The 19,536-nt window shown below is 47.6% G+C and overlaps 1 protein-coding gene across 3 annotated transcripts in view; it reads left to right on the forward strand.

Moving 5' to 3' along the window:
- WDR59 (WD repeat domain 59) overlaps nt 1–19,240 on the forward strand; it is an 80,163-nt gene extending 60,923 nt beyond the window's left edge. The window contains exons 19-26 of one of the 3 annotated variants that reach the window (XM_081336039.1): nt 4,819–4,952; nt 6,518–6,599; nt 8,295–8,407; nt 11,565–11,703; nt 11,805–11,877; nt 14,056–14,179; nt 16,775–16,917; nt 18,023–19,240. In XM_081336039.1, the coding sequence (XP_081192165.1) occupies nt 4,819–4,952; nt 6,518–6,599; nt 8,295–8,407; nt 11,565–11,703; nt 11,805–11,877; nt 14,056–14,179; nt 16,775–16,917; nt 18,023–18,258 (1,044 nt within the window). In that variant the 3' untranslated portion in view covers nt 18,259–19,240. Of the gene's footprint in view, nt 1–4,818; nt 4,953–6,517; nt 6,600–8,294; nt 8,471–11,564; nt 11,704–11,804; nt 11,878–14,055; nt 14,180–16,774; nt 16,918–18,022 lie in introns of those variants that run through there. The other 2 variants (XR_014027522.1, XR_014027523.1) reach the window with 2 other exon arrangements.
- The last annotated feature ends 296 nt before the right edge of the window (nt 19,241–19,536 follow it).

Here is a 19,536-nt window from a genome sequence, read left to right on the forward strand (position 1 = left end):
GGGCAGAGGCTAGACTTCGGAGGCGGGTGGGTGGGCGGGAAGCCATGTTTGCGTAATGCTGGAGCTGGATAGGACGGTGGGTCTTCCAAGGCCACGTTTCTCAACCTCAGCAACTTTAAGATGTATGGACTTCAACTCCCAGAATGCCTTAGCCAGACATACTTTAAAATGGGTGGACTTCAACTCCAGAATTCCCTAGCCAACCATGCCGGCTAGGGAATTCTGGGAGTTCACCGCACATTTTAAAGTTGCTGGAAGTTGAGAAGCATTGCTCTAGGGCCAGCAAGCAGCCTTAAACAATAAAAATGACCGGTGCTTTACTTGGAACTGTGTTCACCAAGGTAGAAATTTGAAGTAACCTGTGAGGTTAAAGGATGGTGGTGGAGCATTTATCATCTTCTTGACAGTTTCATGACTGTCTGCACCTCCCGTGGCAAGGCAGGCATTTTGTGCAAGTGTTCAGAACATGCTTTCAGTATTCCAAATATATCTCTTGGGACAAAATGTTTGCTCTTCATTTAAGAGTTGGCAGTAATAGAAACAACGGTGGGGAACCAGGGCTTCCTTCCCTCCAGAGTATGGTATTACAGGTAGACCTCGACTTACAACGGTTCATTTAGTGATCATTCAAAGTTGCAATGGCACTGCAAAAAGGGACTTGTAACCCCTTTTCACACCTGCGACTGTTGAAGCATTCCCATGATCATGTGATCAGAGTTCGGCTGCTTGGCAATTGGCATGTATCTATGACGGTTGCAGCGTCCCGGGATCATGTGATCGATCCCCTGCTTCTGACAAGCAATGTCAATGGGCAAGTTAGATTTACTTAACAACCACGTTACTAACTTAACAACTGCAGTGATTCGCTTAACAAACTGTGACAACAAAGGTGGTAAAATGGGGCAAAACTCACAGTTGTCTCACTTAGCAACATAAATTTTGGATTCAGTTGTGGTCATAAGTTGAGGAATGCCCGTATGCGACTTTTAAAAAAAATACAAAACTCAGGGTTTGGGCTTGCAAAGACTTAGGCTAACAGAGACAGAATGGTGCCCTGGGAACTTCCTGGCTGAAACCTTAACTGATCAGATTCAAGAGAAGATACTGTAAGCACAAAAGGCTCTTTGCCTTTTCTGCACAACTGCTGACTGAGATCCTGATTCTGCCATTCTTTTTTTTTTATTAAAGAGTTTTACAAAAACAAAATTTTACAATATATCCCCAAATCCCTCCCATCCCCAAATCCCTCCCTGATTCTGCCATTCTTGATTTGTTGTTATTAAGGCAATTTTGAGTTTCCTTGTTGCAATTGCAATTTCTCATCGGGAGATTCCTGATGCAGCTTAGAGGTTCAGGATGTGGCAGAACAGGGTCCCTGGCTATTTTAAGAGTGGGACTCCAGTTTCTTTGGACTTCCTCACCTCTTCCTCTTGGAGAATACACTTCGCAAAGTCTGCAAACTTGAGCCAATCCGGAACATTGTGGTTTTTCAGCAGGCGTAAATGTTTAATTAATAATGTCCAATTTCTTGAAAGAGAGAGCAGTTTTCCATGCAGAGTAGATTCTGTGAGTTTTATCTTGCTGATTGTTTTCAGCATAGCAGTGGCACCCAAGTTAATATCCTTCTTACAATTGTATTGGGCATGTTTGTTAACTAGTGTGAGGTTCTCTCTGTAGCAAGCACATGTGGAATTCAACACAGCTTTAGGGTGTTCCGCCTGGTAGAAATTGAAGGCACTCGTTGCACCTCCTTAACTCTTAAAGCCTTTTGGGGCCAAACTTGTTTCCTTAAGCCTCTGCTGGGAATGTCTCAGTCACAAACGTACTCCAGTCCAGAAAAGATTGTACAGATCTTTAATGCGAATTTCCTTCCCCATCCAAACTGGCTGAGGGGCACCCTCGTGTTTTCATCTCTTGCTTGCTCCTCCGAGAAGTTGTAGGCAGCGGGAGGACCTGGTATGTGAGCTGCTCTGCTGATTGTGTGAAGTTCCTCTGGGTTGCTACAAAACCCTCAGTGGCTTATTCTTGGGCTGGCTCCTCGTCTCAATCCATAATTCTGTTGCTCTGGCTGTCTCTTTCCATGAACAGTGGCATGGGCAATGTTTGCCAGCGTGCTTGTGGAATCCAGCCCCCACTTGCATCCATCTCATGGCGTCATGCTAACAATCAGGAGGAGTCTGGTAGCACTTTTTCTACCTTAACTGTTTTTTTCTAAAAAGGTATGATCTTTCTAAATAAAGGTGGTTGGTTAGAGAAGGGACTACCAGATGCTTGATATTCGCCTACCTAAACTAACCCAGCAACCTTCCTGATTGTAGAAGATGAGGCAGCTCCAGTTTGCTGATGTTCAGCCTTCCCCTGTGCCCTTCCACCCTTTGGGCATTAGTGTCCTTGCCCGTCTAGCAATAGCTTCCCTCTGTGCTTCCATACCAGGCTAGATGCTTGCTGACCAACGAGGTCTGGGCTCTGCCACAAAATTATTTGCTGAAAAATGGATGTTTCTGGCTGCGCTTAGAGGCCAGTAGCTTCCCATCTTTGAATGGCACAGCGCTGCCTGCAGAGCAGCTAAAATTGCTAAAACTTGTACTGTAGAACAGAAACAATTTTAGGATTTCAAAAGATGTTACTTTAATTTTTAAGGAACTGCTTGGAGAAGGAATTCTAGGGGGGAAAATGGGAGGGACAATCTGCTCCTAACGCTGCATTCTGAGGCTCCGTAGTTTCTATTTCTTTTCACTTTTCAGACGAAAGTATACGCATGGCATTCTGAGTGTGGATTTACTTTGTGGAGCTGAGAGGCCACTTTAACCCCCAAATGATTTTATCTTTGAAACTTAGAGGATTGTGTTAGCATCGCTGGGAATACAGTAACAATGCAGGTTTTCTTTTTCGATCGTCCTTTTGTGGCAGACTGTCTTAAGGATTACCTTCCTGTCACTTACGTATGGAAGGACTTGTCAGGCAGAACAAGAATTCAGAATTACATACATATACAAGCATACGTGATTTGCAAAAGAAGGGATAAATTGCAAATTTTGCTTCATGCTCTCTCTCTCTCTCTTTTAAGCATAGAATACACACCAGCCTGCACATTCAGAAACCAGGGGCCATAGATAACAGGACGGTAGAAGCATCTAACCAATTCCTGCCATTGTCCACAAGGTGCATGTGAGAATTTCAGCTGCATAAATGCACAGGGGGAAGGAAGCATGAACGCTGACCACATGTCACTCCATGTGACCTCTTCCTGTGCGGTCATACGGATGGCTGAACTCCTCATTTTTCACAGCAGGAAACTTCTCCAAAGGCCACAAATTCCACATATTTCAGCACTCTCTCATATCTGGCCAGAGGTGGGAGTTGCTTGGTGACGCAGGCACAGGCAGTTTGCCCTTTGCCCTTTTATACATTCTTTACCATTTAGGAAACAAGCTCTGCATGTAAATCCAGGAAGGCTGAGCTTTGCTGTGCCTGCATGCGTTCTTAACGTCTGCAGCAAACACTTGCACATCACAGAGGAAACTGTGGGAAATCTTGAACCATCTGGAATGTAAATCCTTCGCCCAGACAGGATACGAATCTAAGCAGACTTGCCTGAAAGTGAAACGCCATAAAGGTGGGAATAAGAAGCTCCTGGCATCCTGTTTGCAACTGCCCCAACAGCCAGAAAACTTCTCTGCCAAAATTTGGTGGCAAAACAACCAAATCTGGGAATAGGGTTGCAGGTCTTCCCGCTCCCAAATGACTTGAAAGCATCATTTAGGGGATGTTGTTCTGGGCCACATTTTGCTGAGTTTTTGCAGGTTTTTAAAGGTGATTGGTCTCAATTGTTATTCCTATTCTTGCCTAACACCCTGCAAAATAATTAATAACTTTTAGTCTTTGGGGGAAAATGTTGACTGTTTTGGGAGGGTCATCCTGTTATAAGGCATTTATCTACCTTTTCCTGCAAATGAGATGCCAAAACTTTATGAGGTCTCACAGATCACGTGGCTAAATTGCTCCCATTCCTCCTGTGCCACATGTATTCCCTTCCCCCTTAGTGGCACTTGGAACTGATCTAATCATATGGGAAATCTACCGTCGCCAATGAGAGGAGACCAGCGGATCCCATCTTTCAAGCGAGTTACTTGCAATCCCAAAGAAATGAGCCAGCTTGTTCTTGTGTAATGCCACTTCTCACTTCGCTAGCCAGCTTGTGATTGCCGCAGCCTCTGTATTCCCAGAAAGCTTTTTTCCCCTCCCTCTTTCTCTCCATCCTCTGTCTAATGCACGCAATAGAACGGCCTTTCCCTGCTCACTAGGAGTTCTGGGAGTTACAATGCCTGCACAGTTAAATATTCCAAGTCAGGAAAGGTTGCACAAACCCGCCTTTGGCAACTGGAAGGTTATCCTTTCCTGCAGTCTATCCAGAGATGCTCTTGGTCTTTCTGAGGAAGGGGGTAGCTTTCGATGGTGCAGCACATGCTTTGCACGGAGAAGGTCAGTCCTGATTGTTTTGGTGTTTGTGAAAAATCCGTCTTAGGCAACCTGCCGCTAGCTGGACTGCGATGTGACTCGGTAGAAGCTCCTTGTGTTCATGCTTTAGCTCCCTTCGGTAGGCCTCCCTCCCTCCCTCCCCAAAGTGCCCCAGCCCTTCCCTCTGTTGCTGCTCTTGTCCTGACCGCCTTTTCTGAAGCCTTAGTATAGCAGCTGCTGTTGTTTGGTTAACTAGGGCAGAGTCTGAAGAGACTCTCAAAGCTCTCCTGCCCTTGAAGATGTTGCATTTGGGCTGCTCTCCGCCCTCCCCGTCCCTGATAGAGGTCTCTCCTCTTGCAGAAGTCCAGGAGATGGAAGAGCAAACGGGAGGGGACCGAGGCCAGCAGCCGGCCCATCAAAGCAGCTGGCAAAGTCATCATTCAGGACATCTCCTGCCTGCTCCCCGTCCATAAATCATTAGGGGAGATGTACACGTGAGTACCTGAGCAATTTGCCTACTACCGTGATGGCCCAGTGGTGAATATGCAGCATTGCAGGCTGACTTACTGTCCGCTGCCAGCAGTTCGATCCCGACCGGCTCAAGGTTGATTTCAGCTTTCCACCCTTCTGAGGTCGGTAAAATGAGGACCCCAGATGGTTGGGGGCAAATATGCTGACTCTATAATCTGTTTAGAGAGACCTGTAAAGCACTGTGAAGCGGTATATAAGTCTAAGTGTTATTGCTCTTGTCTGTCTGTCTGTCTATGAGTTGTGGTGGCATAGTGGTTAGAATGCAGTATTGCAGGTTAATTCTGCCAACTGCCAGTAGTTTGATCCTGGCTGGCTCAGGGTTGACTCAGCCTCCCATCATTCCAAGGTCAGTAAAATGAAGACCCAGATTGTTGGGGGCAATATAGGCCGACTCTGTAAACTGCTTAGAGAGGGCGGTAAAGCTCTATGAAGCGGTACATAAGCCTAAGTCAGGGGTAGGCAACCTTGGCTCTTTTACGACTCGTGAACTTCAACTTCCAGAATTCCTGAGCCAGCTGTGCTGGCTCAGGAATTCTGGGAGTTGAAGTCCACGAGTCGTAAAAGAGCCAAGGTTGCCTACCCCTGGCCTAAGTGCTACTGCTGTTGCCACCTTTGGAGGGAGGGAGGGAGGCACAGTCGCCTCATCCTAGTGGGAAGAGGAGGGGGATCACAGAGGACTTGTATTCTGAAATTTAGGGGTGCAAAGAATTTACCTGCCTGAGGACAAAGCATTTGGCTTCTGCTCAGAAGACTGACTTCTTAAAGCTCCCCACCGACCCCAGAAAGGGAAGGCCTGGGGAAGAACAGAGAACCACCACAGAGTTCTCCAAAATGCTCCCTTCTTGGATTGGCACACGTTGCCCATCCTTTTCAGTTTGGTATCAATTTTCAAGGAATGGCTTGCCCGGCGGCATTCCCCAATGTTAATGATAGGGTGTACACATGCTGTAAGCCACGAGGTACCTTGCATTAAACCGGAATTGGCTGGGCTCGCTCAAAACGGCAGGTCCTAAAAGGCTATTTATAAACCGGATCGACTGGTTTCACACGGCCTTGTTAAGCCCAAACCCCCAATATTTAGCTGTGTAAATCCAACTAACATGCTCTGTTATGCAACGGGGAGTGCACAATACCTGTAGGGAGACACCCAGGCAAGGAGGGAAGAAGTCTCAAGCTGAGAAATAGCTTTGAGACTTTTCCCAGCCAGAAGAGATCCAGAACTGACCCTTAAGCCTCCCTGTTGCGTGGAGCCTCGCGTAATTGTTCCCAAGAGAAGAAGGCTGCCAACCTGGGGAGATGCCACATAATAGGCAGAATATAATCAAGCCCTTAGCTCCAACTCTACAGATGTGGATCTAGTGGTTGGCAGATGTCAGCACCTTGCTTAATGTAAGCGCTCCCCTAAATTGGCTTTGTTTTTGTTTTTCAGTAGACCAGGTGCTAGGAAATTCTTTTTTCCACCTGGCAGCTGGGGGTTCTGCAGAGGAAAACAACTCTGCATCCCTCAGCCACCCCTCTTCTCTTTCAGACTGAATATGGTGGATATTCAGGAGACCTGCCAGAAGAACGCAGCCTCAGCCTTGACCGTGGGACGCCGAGACCTCTTGCAGGTGCTGCTCCTCCTCCCATCACCCTACAGACGGAGTCCCCAAGCCGTGGCCCAGTGTGCCAGGCTGCGGCCCATTCGGAACCGGGTCAGGCAAGAGGCAGGCGAGCACGCGTAGCTCCCTTTTCACGGGTGGCGGGGACTCGCACGTGTGTGAAGCTTCACAAAGGGAGCCTCAAGCGTGCGTGCAAGTCCCCGCCGCTCGCAAAAATGGAGCTGCGAGCGCACGCGCCTGCCACTCACACAAAACCATTTCCGCTTCCCTCCCGCCCCCCCCCCCCCCCGGCCAGTCCACAAAGCCAGAAAGGTTGGGGAACCACTGAGTCTACAGGACTGTCCGGAGACCATCTTGAAATCAGGGGGGGGGAGGGGATGTCACCGAAACAGGAGACCATGGTTTAAAAGAAAAATCCCTTCTCCCTCTCATCCCCCTCCTGCCTCCCCTAGAGAGCCTTGGGCTACTGATTTTTTTTTGCCCTTCTTAGTGTCCCCTGCCTGCCTGCCTGCCCGCCCCAGCTTCCTTTTGCAAGGGTCTCGTCTCGATTCAGGGCTTTGAGGATAGAGATGGATAGAACATTTCCTTCCTTTCTCTTTTACTGTGGTTCGTAAATAAAACACTGCAGTTGTTAAGTGAATCGTGCGGTCATTAAGCGAATCCAGCTTCCCCCACTGACTGCAAATTGGAAGCCAGCTGGGAAGGTCACAAGTGGTGATCACGGGGCCCTCAGGATGGTACCAGTGCAAATGCCTGTTGATTGCCAATCACTCAGGCTTCGGTCGTGTGACTGGCAAGACTGCAGTGGTTGCAGGCGTGAGGACTGATTGTAACTTTGAACAATTGTGAGAATGAATAGTTTGCATAACCCAGGGGTAGGCAACCTTGGCTCTTTTACGACTTGTGGACTTCAGCTCCCAGAATTTGTGAGCCAGCCGTGCTGAGGGGAAAGGGAGAGGTTTCCAAGCTGAGCCATGCTGGCTCAGGAATTCTGGGAGTTGAAGTCCACGAGTCATAAAAGAGCCAAGGTTGCCTACCCCTGGCCTAGGCCACTTTATGACTCATGGACTTCAACTCCCAGAATTCCTGAGCCAGCCATGCTAAGGGGAAAGGGAGAGGTTTCCAAGCTGAGCCATGCTGGCTCAGGAATTCTGGGAGTTGAAGTCCACAAGTCATAAAAGAGCCAAGGTGGCCTACCCCTACCTTATACCATCCCGGTCAAATGGTTGTCCAGGCTATTCCTGGAGCAATCCAGGAGGCAAACTATTCCATTAAGTGTTCTCACTGGAAATTTCTCCTCCTACATTGGATCTCTTTTTAACAAGCTTCCACCTAGCTGTTACTTCCACCTATTTGTCCTGCCCCTGGCATTACCCAATCCCCAAACCACAAAGGCTCAACCATCACCCTGCCTTGAGGCCTGGGAGAGCAGCCTGGTCTCCTGTAGCTTACTGAACATCATTTGAGAAGGAGCCCTCTGGATCGTGCAGGATCCAAAAAGAGAGTGATCGAGATGCCCTGTTTGTTTCTGGAAAGCAGTGGAGGGCTTGCAGAGCATTGTGGTCATTTTTATGCTGGTTTTACTTTGAGGGAAGTCCTAATTAATTAGGTCGATTGTTGTTTGGCTGGTGAATTGTATATGCCGTGAGCCGCCTGAGGTTTTTACCTACAGCAGCATCTCTCTGACCTGGCCTTCTCTTGCAGGTTTGGTCCCTGGCCACGGTGGCGACTGACCTCTGCCTGGATCCCAAGGCTGACCCAGACTTGGAGACCCCCTGGGCCCAGCACCCTTTCGGCCGCCAGCTCCTGGAGTCTCTGTAAGGAGGCCGAGAGAACGGAAGCCTTGCAGTGCGGCCCAGCTGCTGCCCTGCTCTCCTCTTGTGGGGATCGGCACGGTGTCGGGTTCTTGAGTCACTTCCTAGGAAGTTGGGTCAGCACTAACCCTGGAAAAGAAAAAAAAGGGGAAAGCCGTTTTGCTCCGGCATTCCGAGGTTGTGTAACTGTACAGGTAGTCCTCGACTTACAACAGTCCGTTTAGTGACCGCTTGAAGTTACGGTGGCACTGAAAAAAGTGACCCGTGACCGTTTTTCACACTTACAACCATTGCAGCACCCCCGTGGTCACGTGATCAAAATTCGGACACTGGGCAACTGCCTCCTGTTTATGACCATGGCCGTGTCCCGGGGCCGTGCGATCCCCTTTTGCAACCTTCTGACCAGCCAAGTCTAAAGGGGAAGCCAGATTCACTTAACAACCATTACTCACTTAACAACTGCGGTGATTCACTTAACGGTGGCAAGAAGGGTGGTAAAATGGGGCAGAATTCACTTCACCGCTCTCTTGCTTAGCAACATAAATTTTGGGCTCCGTTGTGGCTGTAAGTCGAGGACTATTTATATTAACCTATTTGGAAATGCCAAGCTGTGGCCTTTTATTAATACGAAACACTATTGCGATTCTTCAGAGCCGGGGTTTCCAAACTTTTTCAGGCTGTGGAATATGTTAATTAATACAGGCAGTCCTTGACTTGCAACAGTTCATTTACTGACCGTTTGAAGTCAGCACTGAAAAGAGTGGCGGTCCCACTTACGACCAGGGAGACCTCCCCATAGTCACGTGATCAGGCTTCAGATGCGGTGTCCCAGGGTCACATGATCACCTTTTATGATCCTCTGACAAGCAAAGCCAACGGAAGCCAGATTCACTTTGACAACCTTGTTATGAGAAGAACGAAGAAGAATGGAATAGAGCTGGAAGGGACCGTGGAGGTCTTCTAGTCCCCTGCTCGACACCTTGCAGCCGTTCACCTAACAATTGTGGGAAGAAAGGTGGTAAAATGGGGCATAACTCACCAAATGACTTGCTTAATAACAGAAATGTTGGGCTCAATTGTGATCGTAAATCGAGGACTACCTGTATGTGTATGTCCTACGTAGAATGAAGAGGCAGATCTCTCACGAGAGAAGATTGGCTGCGCTGAAGTGAACTTTGTTTTAGTCTCTCACAGAACCCCTAAAAATAGGTATCCCACCCCCTCTGCATGAAACACAGCCTCATATAAACTCTCCTCTAGAGTCTGACCCCTGGGCAAGCAGTAAAACTGTATCTGCTGGGGCTTTTTCTTCATGCTTTGACCTGTGTCCTCCCAGGCACTTTAACCCGTCCTGTTGCACCTGAGGCATACCTTGCCGTACTTAGAAAAGACTTCAACGTTGGTCCATTTTGTGGATAAAACGGTAGAGCAAAAACTGCTACTCGGCATAGAAATTTAGCTTCTTGGAGCTCTTAATGTTCCGAGCTTTTAAAAATGGTGAGAAATTTCCAAAGTGTGGTGAGGGATAATAATGAACAAGAATTCTGATTATTATAGTTCTAAGGGTAACTAGTAATAAGAGGAGAAGGCTATTTCCTTTCTTCCCCGCAACATGGTACCCTTAAACCAAGACGCTACACTTCGATTCACTGAGAAATGTGGTAGCAGAAGCAGTTACCCATGTTATGTTTACACTTTTATTATTGTTTTCTGTTTTATGGAAGTTGCCCAGAGTAGGCCCACAGCAAGATGGGTGGCAAATAAACGAGAGAGAGAGAGAGAGAAAGAGAGAGAGATGGATGGACGGATGAGGGGTAGATGAGAGGTTTAGATATAAAGCTTTCCTGTTTTTAGGAGCGATCGAGTTAGATCCATCTTCCTTCCTGCCCTGAATATGAGCTGAAATAATAGTAATATAGAAAGCTTCTGTCTGAGTGCACACAACGTTCTTCTCCACTCTTTACGGTTAGCAGTTGTGTTTACTTTTGTCATCAGCAGGTCAGAAAAGTCAGCCTGTCAGGACCCACCCCAATCCACATCTTAGGAAAGAAGAACTCTTGGAGACAGGATTGTCCAAACAGGAACTTTTACTAAAACGTGGTTGACAGTGGATAATCTAGACAGGATCTGGACATTGTCTCACAGGTCGATACTTTAAAGCCGTGGTGGTGCACCTGTGGCACGCGTGCCACAGGTAGCACGCAGAGGCCTCTCTGTGGGCACGCGCGCTGTCGCCACAGTCCTAGCCCAGGGGTAGGCGACCTTGGCTCTATTACGACTCGTGGACTTCAACTCCCAGAATTCCTGAGCCAGCCACGCTGAGGGGAAAGCGAGAGGTTTCCAAGCTGAGCCATGCTGACTCAGGAATTCTGGAAGTTGAAGTCCACGAGTCATAAAAGAGCCGAGGTTGCCTACCCCTGTCCTAGGCCTTCAGCTGGGTTTTATAAAACTTTTTCGCTTTAGTCCTCCGCCCCCGTGTGCAAAAAAAAAAAGGTTCAATCAATCAATTTCAACTTCTCATGGAAAAAAACAGATCTCGCAAAGTTGGAATTGATTGATTGAACTTTTTAGTCCCAGCTAGTTGGCCGTTACCACCTCAGCCACGCCCACCCAGTGGGCCACACCCACCCAATGGCCCATGCCCACCCGACACCCGACAATGCATAAGTGGGTTTTGGGTTGCAATTTGGGCACTCGGTCTATAAAAGGTTTGCCATCACTGCTTTAAAGTGTCCCCGAGTAAAAACCCCTCCCCTCAGTCCATTTGGTCAGTCCCGGATCAGTCAGGTTTCAGGTGTGGAAAAAGAGAAACACCAGTACGTTTGCAACATTATTACTTCCTCCCCTTCACATTCCCATCAGAGATACAAACCAGAATCCCCCCTCTTTCTTTGTTGTTCTTAGTTCAAAGGTTTCTTCCCTGGTCTTTTGTGATGGCCGCCAGGCAGGCTGAATACACAAATCTTGCATCTAAGGGATAGAGATGGGCAATGAACAACCCTGTCTTCTCTTCCCCTCCTTGGGAATGGCAGAATCCAGTAAGGGGGGGTGAGATTTAGATTTGCACAGTTAGAAATGAAATATAAATGGATTCTGACACAGCCAAATTTTAACCTTTAACTTAGCTGAGGGCTGTTTTCTTCCTTCTTTCCCTCTGCAGGTTGGCCCACTATTGCCAGCTCCACGACGTGCAGACCTTGGCTATGCTGTGCAGCGTCTTTGAGACTCAATCCAGACCTCAGGGAACCCCAAACCTCGCAGGCCTGGCTCCTCAGCACCCCTCCAGCCACAGTCGATACGTACGAGCTGATTTGCATTCTTGCTCTTTTCCCTCCCAGCCCAGAGCATGGCCTTTGGGGAGACATTCTGACCTGATTCCCTCTCGTTTTGCCCTCAACAGCCCAGCTTTACCTCCTCTGGCTCTTGTTCCAGCATGTCAGACCCTGGACTGAGCGCCAGCAGCTGGAACATAGGTATGCACACATCTGCCACCTTGGCAGGATCCTGGAGGGCTTCACCTTTCTGACTTTGGGCATCGCAAAGATTCACAACCCTTGTGTAGGCTCTCACAAGAGGTGCTTTGAGTAGCTCTGTTTTATAACTAGGTTTGCCATTTTTGAGAAGGGAGAGATGGCATTCTCTTAAAGCCGTTCCAGATTAAATGAGCTAAAAGATTCATTAGTGCCACTAGCAATTAATTGATTAGGGACATCTGTCCACAGTTGCTAAAGTACAGAGATGTACTTCATGCCACTTAGTAGGTAGCCATTCCTGGAAGCAAGAAAGACTCTTCAGAAGAAATGCTTGCTGCCATCATGTAATACTTTTAAAAAAAAACAATCTGCTGAGTTAGGAAAAGGTAAGGATCACCTGTTGTCTGCCTAAAATGCACTCCAGAATTGCTTAGAAACATTTTCTTAGAACTCCATCCAGTTTTGGTCACCACTTTACAAAAAAAGATGTTGAGGCTTTGGAAAAAGTCCAGAGAAGAGCAACTAAGATGATTAAAAGCCTGGAGACTGAAACATCTGAACAGTGGCTGGGGGATTTGGGTTTGGCTAGACTAGAGAAAAGAAGGACTACTGAGGACGTGATAGGAGTACTCCAGTATTTGAGGGGTTGCCCCAAAGAAGGGGGTGGGGTCAAACTATTCTCCAAAGCACCAGAGGGCAGGACGAGAAACAATGGCTGGAAACTGACCAAAGAGAGAAGCAACCTGGAATTAAGGAGAAACTTCCTGATGTGAGGACAATGAACCAGTGGAACAGCTTTGCCTCCAGAAATCGTGGGCCCTCCATCACTGGAGATTTTCAAGAAGAGACTGGACAGTCACTTGTCTGAGACGGTATAGGTTCTCCTGCTTGAGCAGGGGGCTGGACTAGAAGACCTCCAAGGTCCCTTCCAGCTCTTCTGAATTAAATTTAGAACTTATTAAAGAGAGATCCAACTTGGAACTAAAATGAAATTTCCAAAGAATAGAATAGAATGGAATAGAATGGGATGGAATGGGATGGGATGGAATGGAATAGAATAGAAAATATGGAATGGAATAGAATAGAATAAGAATGGAATGGAATGGACCTTAGAGGTCTTCTAGTCCAGTACCCTGCTCAGACAACCATCTGTACCATCTCAGACAACTGTCCAGTCTCTTTAAAAACCTCCAGTGATTTATTTATTTATTTATTTATTTAATTTAATTTGTATGCAGCGCCCACGATTTCTGGTGTCAAGCTGTTCCACTGATTAATTGTCCTCACTGTCAGGAAGTTTCTCCTTAATTCCAGGTTGCTTCTCTCTTTGGTCAGTTTCCAACCATTGGTTCTTGTCCTTCCCTCTGGTGCTTTGGAGAATAGTTTATTTATTTTATTTATTTTATTTTATTACATTTATATACCGCCCTTTCCCCCTCCTCTTCTTTGTGGCAGCCCCTCAAATACTGGATCACAGCTATCATGTCACCCCTATTTCTTTTCTTTAGACTAGCTGAACCCAAGTCCCGCAGCTGTTCTTCATACGTTTTAGTCGCCTGGCCTTTGATCATCTTAGTTGCTGTTCTTTGAATTTTTTCCAAACTCTCAACATCTTTTTTGTGATATGGTGACCAAAATTGGTTGCAGTATTCCAGGTGTGGTCTCACTAGGGTTTTATAAAGAGCAATTAATCAGTGGAACGGCTGACCTCCCAGAATTTTAGATGCTCCATCTTTGGAGGATTCTAAGAAAAGGCTGGACATTCATTTGTCCTGGATGGTATAAGGCAGGGGTAGGCAAGCTCGGCTCTTTTATGACTCATGGACTTCAACTCCCAGAATTCCTGAGCCAAGCTGGCTCAGGAATTCTGGGAGTTGAAGTCCACGAGTCATAAAAGAGCCGAGCTTGCCTACCCCTGGTATCGGGTCCCCTGCTTGAGCAAGGGGTTGGACTAGAAGACCTCCAAGGTATTCTCCAACCCTAGGATTCTATTTTTCTATCTTTTCATAAAAAAAGACGTCCTATTTTAAGGCTGAGCCCTTTATTTGGGCTAAATGCTAAAAGAGCAGGATCATGACTTTTGGCCCCAGGGGTGTGTTTGCTGCTGGGCTCAGAGGGGGATCTCCTGGCTGGTACCACCCTTACTAAGACCAGCTAATCAGCGTTTGACTTTTGTAGCCAGCAAAGAGATGGAACACACGCTAGGCTGGGCCGAATCTTCGCCTGACGACTTTCGCCTTGGGAACTTGGCGTATGCTGATCCCCGGGACCGAGAGAGAGACCAGCATGACAGGAACAAAAGGTGGGTGGGACCAGTCATCATCTACTTCCTGGCTGGGTGGAATCAAGGGGCCAAGGCCCCCCACCCTTTGGGATGTTGTAAAGAGTTACCGTTTCAAACATTATGGTTTGAGGACTCTTTAGGCTGGGGTGGGCAACTATGGCAAGCTTATGACCTATGGACTTCAACTCCCAGAATTCCTGAGCCAGCATGGTTGGCTCAGGAATTCTGGGAGTTGAAGTCCACAAGTTTCCATTGTTGCCCACCCTTTGTTTTAGGCTGCCTGATGTCTTCAAGTTAGTTTTGGGTTTCGCGAGGAGCTCGGATGAGTTATGAGACCTTTAACTTTGCGCTGCGTCTACATTTTTGCAAACCAATCAGATAAAAATTCCCCACCGTTTGTTTACACCATGATGGTAACATCGTTGATGTCAACCCAATCTAGTTATTATTTTAGTTGCACAAGAAGATTCTCAGTTCAAAGCTGCTTTTGCTAAACAGCGTAAAGACCAGATAACTGAAGAGGCCCAGCTTCCTCCTGTCAGATCTGCCACAACTTAAACCTCTAAATAAAAACGATCCTTGTCTCCATTTGTTGAGAAAGGTATAGTTCTATTAGAGATTGAGTGTATTGCAGTCATGCAAAGCCAGAACTGAGAATCGCGCACCAAAATCTGTAACTTCTGCTTTTCCCTCCCTTAATTGTCTCTCATTGCCCATCCCAGTATCACCAATCAGGTTTCAGGCAAGATGTTCTCCTAACTGTCAGTCTAAGCATACTTTGGTATGCAGCTGGCTCCTTTGTCCAGAGATGCAGCACTTAACCTTTGTTTCCCCAAGCATTCTCCCTTCCCACAGTTCATGGCAGTCTGTCACTGCATTAGCAGCGAAGCACAAGCAAGCATAAGTTGCAGAGGTACGTATTTGACCTCCAGAAGCACTTAAAATGCTTACAGGAAGTGCTCGACTTACAACCATTCGTTTAGCAACTCTTTGTGTACAGCGGCACTGAAAAAAGTGACTTATGACCGGTCCCTGCATTAAGGACCATTGCAGCCTCCCCCTCGGTCATGTGATGAAAATGCAGGCACTTGGCAACTGGCATGCACTTAAACAGTTGCATTGTCCCAGGATGACACGTCCATCATTTCTAGCCTTCCCAGCTGGCTTCCGACAAGCAAAGTCAAAGGGGGGGAAGCTGGATTCGCGTAACAACTGCGTAATTTCCTTCACCGTGGTGATTCACTTAACATCCATGGTGATAAGGTTGTAAAATCAGGTGCAACTCACTTAAGAACCGCCTTGCTTAGCAATGGAAATTCTGCTCCCGATTGTGGGCATAAATTGAGGACCACCTTATAAAAGATTCATTGCAACGACTGACAGGTTTTACAATTACATAATTTTACATAAAGCTCCTAAATAAAAATACAGGTAGTCCTCAGCATACGACCACAATTGAGCCCAAAATTTCTGTTGTGAAGTGAGACATTTGTTAAGGGAGTTTTGCCCCATTTTACAACCTTCCCCCACTTGCTAAGTGAATCACTGCAATTGATAAGTTAGTAACCTGGTTGTGAAGTGAATCTGGCTTTCCCCCGTTGGCCTTGCTTGTCAGACGGTCACAAAAGAGGATCACGTGACCCTGGGACGCTGCAACCGTCATAAATGTGAGTCGGTTGCCAGGCATGTGAATTTTGATCACTCGAGCTGGGGGATGCTGCAAAAGTGTAAGTATAAAGTTGGTAACTCTGAAAAATGGCCATAAGTTATTTTTTTTCCCAGTCACTAAACGAGCTGTTATAAGCCGAGGACTACCTGTATAAGCACGTTCACAGAAAATAAAACTGCTAAGGCTCCTTCGCTCGTGCAGGACAGAACCAGGGCAAAATGCTCTCTACATGGGGCTGCCCTTGAAGACCACCCGGAGACTTCAGCTGGTGCAGAATGCAGCTGCACGGGTTGTGATGGGAGCACCCCGATACTCCCATATTACACCCCTCCTGCGTGAGCTGCATTGGCTACCAGTTGCCCTCCGGGTGAGATTTAAGGTGCTGGTACTTACCTTTAAAGCCCTACATGGCTTAGGCCCGGGATACTTGCAGGACCATCTGCTGCCGGGAACGATCTCCCATCACCCAGTACGCTCACACAGAGAAGGCCTCCTCAGGGTACCGTCAGCTAGGCAATGTCGACTGGCGACCCCCAGGGGGAGGGCCTTCTCTGTGGGAGCGCCAGCCCTATGGAATCAGCTCCCCCCTGAGCTTCGGATGGCCCAAAATCTCCAATCCTTTCGCCGCGGCCTCAAAACACTCCTTTTTCCACCAGGCTGACCTGGACTGACAGGCATTTTAATTAATTATATTTAGAATTTTTAATTTATTTCTTAGTTTTTAATTTTAATTTATTGCACAGATGTTTTTAATTTTATTTTTATCTTGATTTCTGTACTTATTATATGTTTTGTTGTTAGCCGCCCTGAGTCCTTCGGGAGATAGGGCGGGATATAAATCCCATCAATAAATAAATAAATAAATAAAGCCCCTGGCCAGCAAGAGTAGCCACAGAAATCCCGTCAGGGACCTAAAGGCCCGTTGGGTGGATCTCTTTCGCCAGGCTCCTGGATCCGGCCAACACGCAGCAGTTTGATGACTTTAAAAAGTGCTACGGAGAGATCCTGTATCGCTGGGGCCTGCGAGAGAAACGTGCAGAAGTCCTCAAGTTTGTTTCCTGCCCCCCCGATCCTCATAAAGGAATTGGTGAGTTGAAGCTTCTGGGTCTCCGGTAAGATCCTCTTCTGTTGAGGGGTCTTGGCACCCTGGAAGGACCTCCCCTCCTCAAGGGCAAAGAAGGCCACAGCCGTTCCAGATCAGCGGCTCTCCGTCCAGCCAGCTGTTCTGCTCTCCTGGCTTTCCCCTTTGGACCAGAGGTCCCCGACCGTTTGGGCACCAGGGACCGCTTCGGTGGAGAGAGGTTTTTCCATGGACCAGAGAGTGTTCGGTTTTGTGTGCTGCCTGCATGTCACGGATGGGGCTTTGCTTGTTTGTGCGGCCCGGTTGCTGGCATGCTGCGGCCCAGTACCGGTCCACGGACCGGGGGTTGAGGACCCCTGCTTTAGACTCTGCTAAATGAGGATGCTTATGGAGACAACCATTCAAAGAAGGGAGAGTCCCAAGGATCCAAGAATTACACGGAGAGTTATTTTAGAGCCGTTTCTTTATGGCTGCTCGCCTATAGACAGGAATCTTGCCAGGCTAAAGCACAAATCCGCATAACTATTAGATCTCTCCTCTGAACTGCTTAGCCTTCTTCCTGCATGCCAAAGACGCTGGCTCAGGAATTCTGGGAGTTGAAGTCCACGAGTCATAAAAGAGCCAAGGTTGCCTACCCTTGTCCTAGACCCTGCAGAGTCGCTGGGTGCAAGTTGGGCAGCTATATAATTTTGTTTTTAATAAATAAATGCTGTTTGGGAAGGAAAAGGAGGGATTGTCAGTGATTGTTTTCAAAAGCATGTCTGTATGGCTTCCCCTTCAAGTCTTTGGGCCTTACCCAGTGGTGGGATTCAAATACCTGAACAACCACTTCTCTGCGTGGATGCCACTTCCAGAAGTCCGTTCTGAGCTGACGAGCCCCCCCCAGGCCCAGAACAGCCCACTGAAAGTGACGTGGACACACTTCCAGTTCTGAGCCTTGCAAAAAAAAAAAAAAGGGCTAGGGCATCAGTCGGTTTGCCAAAGTCAACAAAAAATTAGCTACCGGTTGTAGCGAACCAGTGCAAACCGGCTGGCCTTATCTCATTATTTTACTTGGGCTTAATTGTGGCAACCCCTCCAATCACCCCTCTCTCTCTTGCTCCCCTGGCAGAGTTTGGCGTCTTTTGCAGCTACTGCCGAAGCGAAGTGCGCGGCATTCAGTGTGCCATCTGCAAAGGCTTTGCCTTCCAGTGTGCCATCTGCCACGTGGCCGTGCGGGGCTCTTCCAACTTCTGTCTGACCTGTGGCCACGGAGGGCACACCAGCCACATGATGGAATGGTTCCGCACCCAGGAAGTTTGTCCCACAGGCTGTGGCTGCCACTGCTTGCTGGAGAGCACTTTCTGACAGCCCATCTTCAGGATCCCTGACTCGGATCCCTCCCAGGCCAGATGATCTCCAGCTGACCAGCAAGAAAGGTCCCAGGTGGTTTCTGACATGGATGGCCGGCCTTCTTGAGGGCACTCTTGACAGGAGCGGCGGCTGGCGGTTCATAACTTTTGGGGAATGTTCTGTGCTAACAGCGCAAGAGAAGAGACGACGGAAGCTGAAGAACAGCTTGGTGTATGCTGAAAGTTTCACAACAGAGGGATGGAGTCTTCCCCCAAAATATGTATTGGGAAGCCAATGTTTCTAGAAGACCTTCTGTTCAGTTACATTACTGTTGCTTCTTTGGAACAGATCTTGATATTATATGAGGAGATCGAACAAATAATTTTTACCAAGACACAGAAAGGTCTTCTGTCTTTGCGGTGTAGGTTGCTTGAATGAATTAGCATGTCCTTAGGGAGGAAGGGAGTCTCCGACTGCAGCATGGACACCGGAGGCGTTGAAGAGTCTTACCTGTCCTGTGGCAGGTGTTTGCTTTCTTCCTCATCTGCCACTGTAAAATTACCTTTTTCCCCCCAGAGATGTTGAGCTGTAATTGCTTCACGGGAATGGACTCATCTGACAAGTGTGGGAGCAGATTCTTTTTTTTAAAAAAAAGGTGGTCTTGGATTCTGAAGCGGCAGGGCCAATATTTGGCTTTGGATTAACAGTTTCAAGACTGAGCTGTCTGCGTTTTTGGTGCTGAAATGCACTTGAGCCTGGTGGAACCGGTGGAGGGAAGCCATAAACCATAGAAATTCTTCCTGGTACCAACAGGAATCTCGACTGAGCCCTCCTGCTTTGGACTAGATCCTTCGTTGCCTGGACTTAGGTTTGCTGACCCTCTCTGAAGCATAGAGACCGTGTCGCAGTTTCCTTCAAGCCATGAAGCTGAGGAAGTGTATTTTTGTATATTCGCTTAATAATTAAGAACATTTTATAAAAGTTTTGTGTTTCTGCAGCCTTTGAAGTTATTGGCAAATTTGGGGGAAGATTGAAAGTCCCCCTCCCCTTCCCTCCCCTTCCTCCCCACCTTCCCTCCCTCCCTCCCTCCACGTTAGCTGTCTTTTATGGCATATATTTATGATTTAGGAAGGCCCATTAGTGCTCCTTCCAGCAAACTGGTCCACAGGGCTCTTTCCGTAGAGTAAAGAGATAGCAAAAGAGGCGAGGGATGGAGCAGTGGCTGGTCCTCACCAATAGATGGCAGCAGTGACTTGCGCCTGGAGGGGTGGAGTTGCAGGAAACTTTGCACAG

Source organism: Vipera berus (assembly GCF_964194415.1).
Source record: "Vipera berus genome assembly, chromosome: 10".
Classification (NCBI taxonomy): domain Eukaryota; kingdom Metazoa; phylum Chordata; class Lepidosauria; order Squamata; family Viperidae; genus Vipera; species Vipera berus.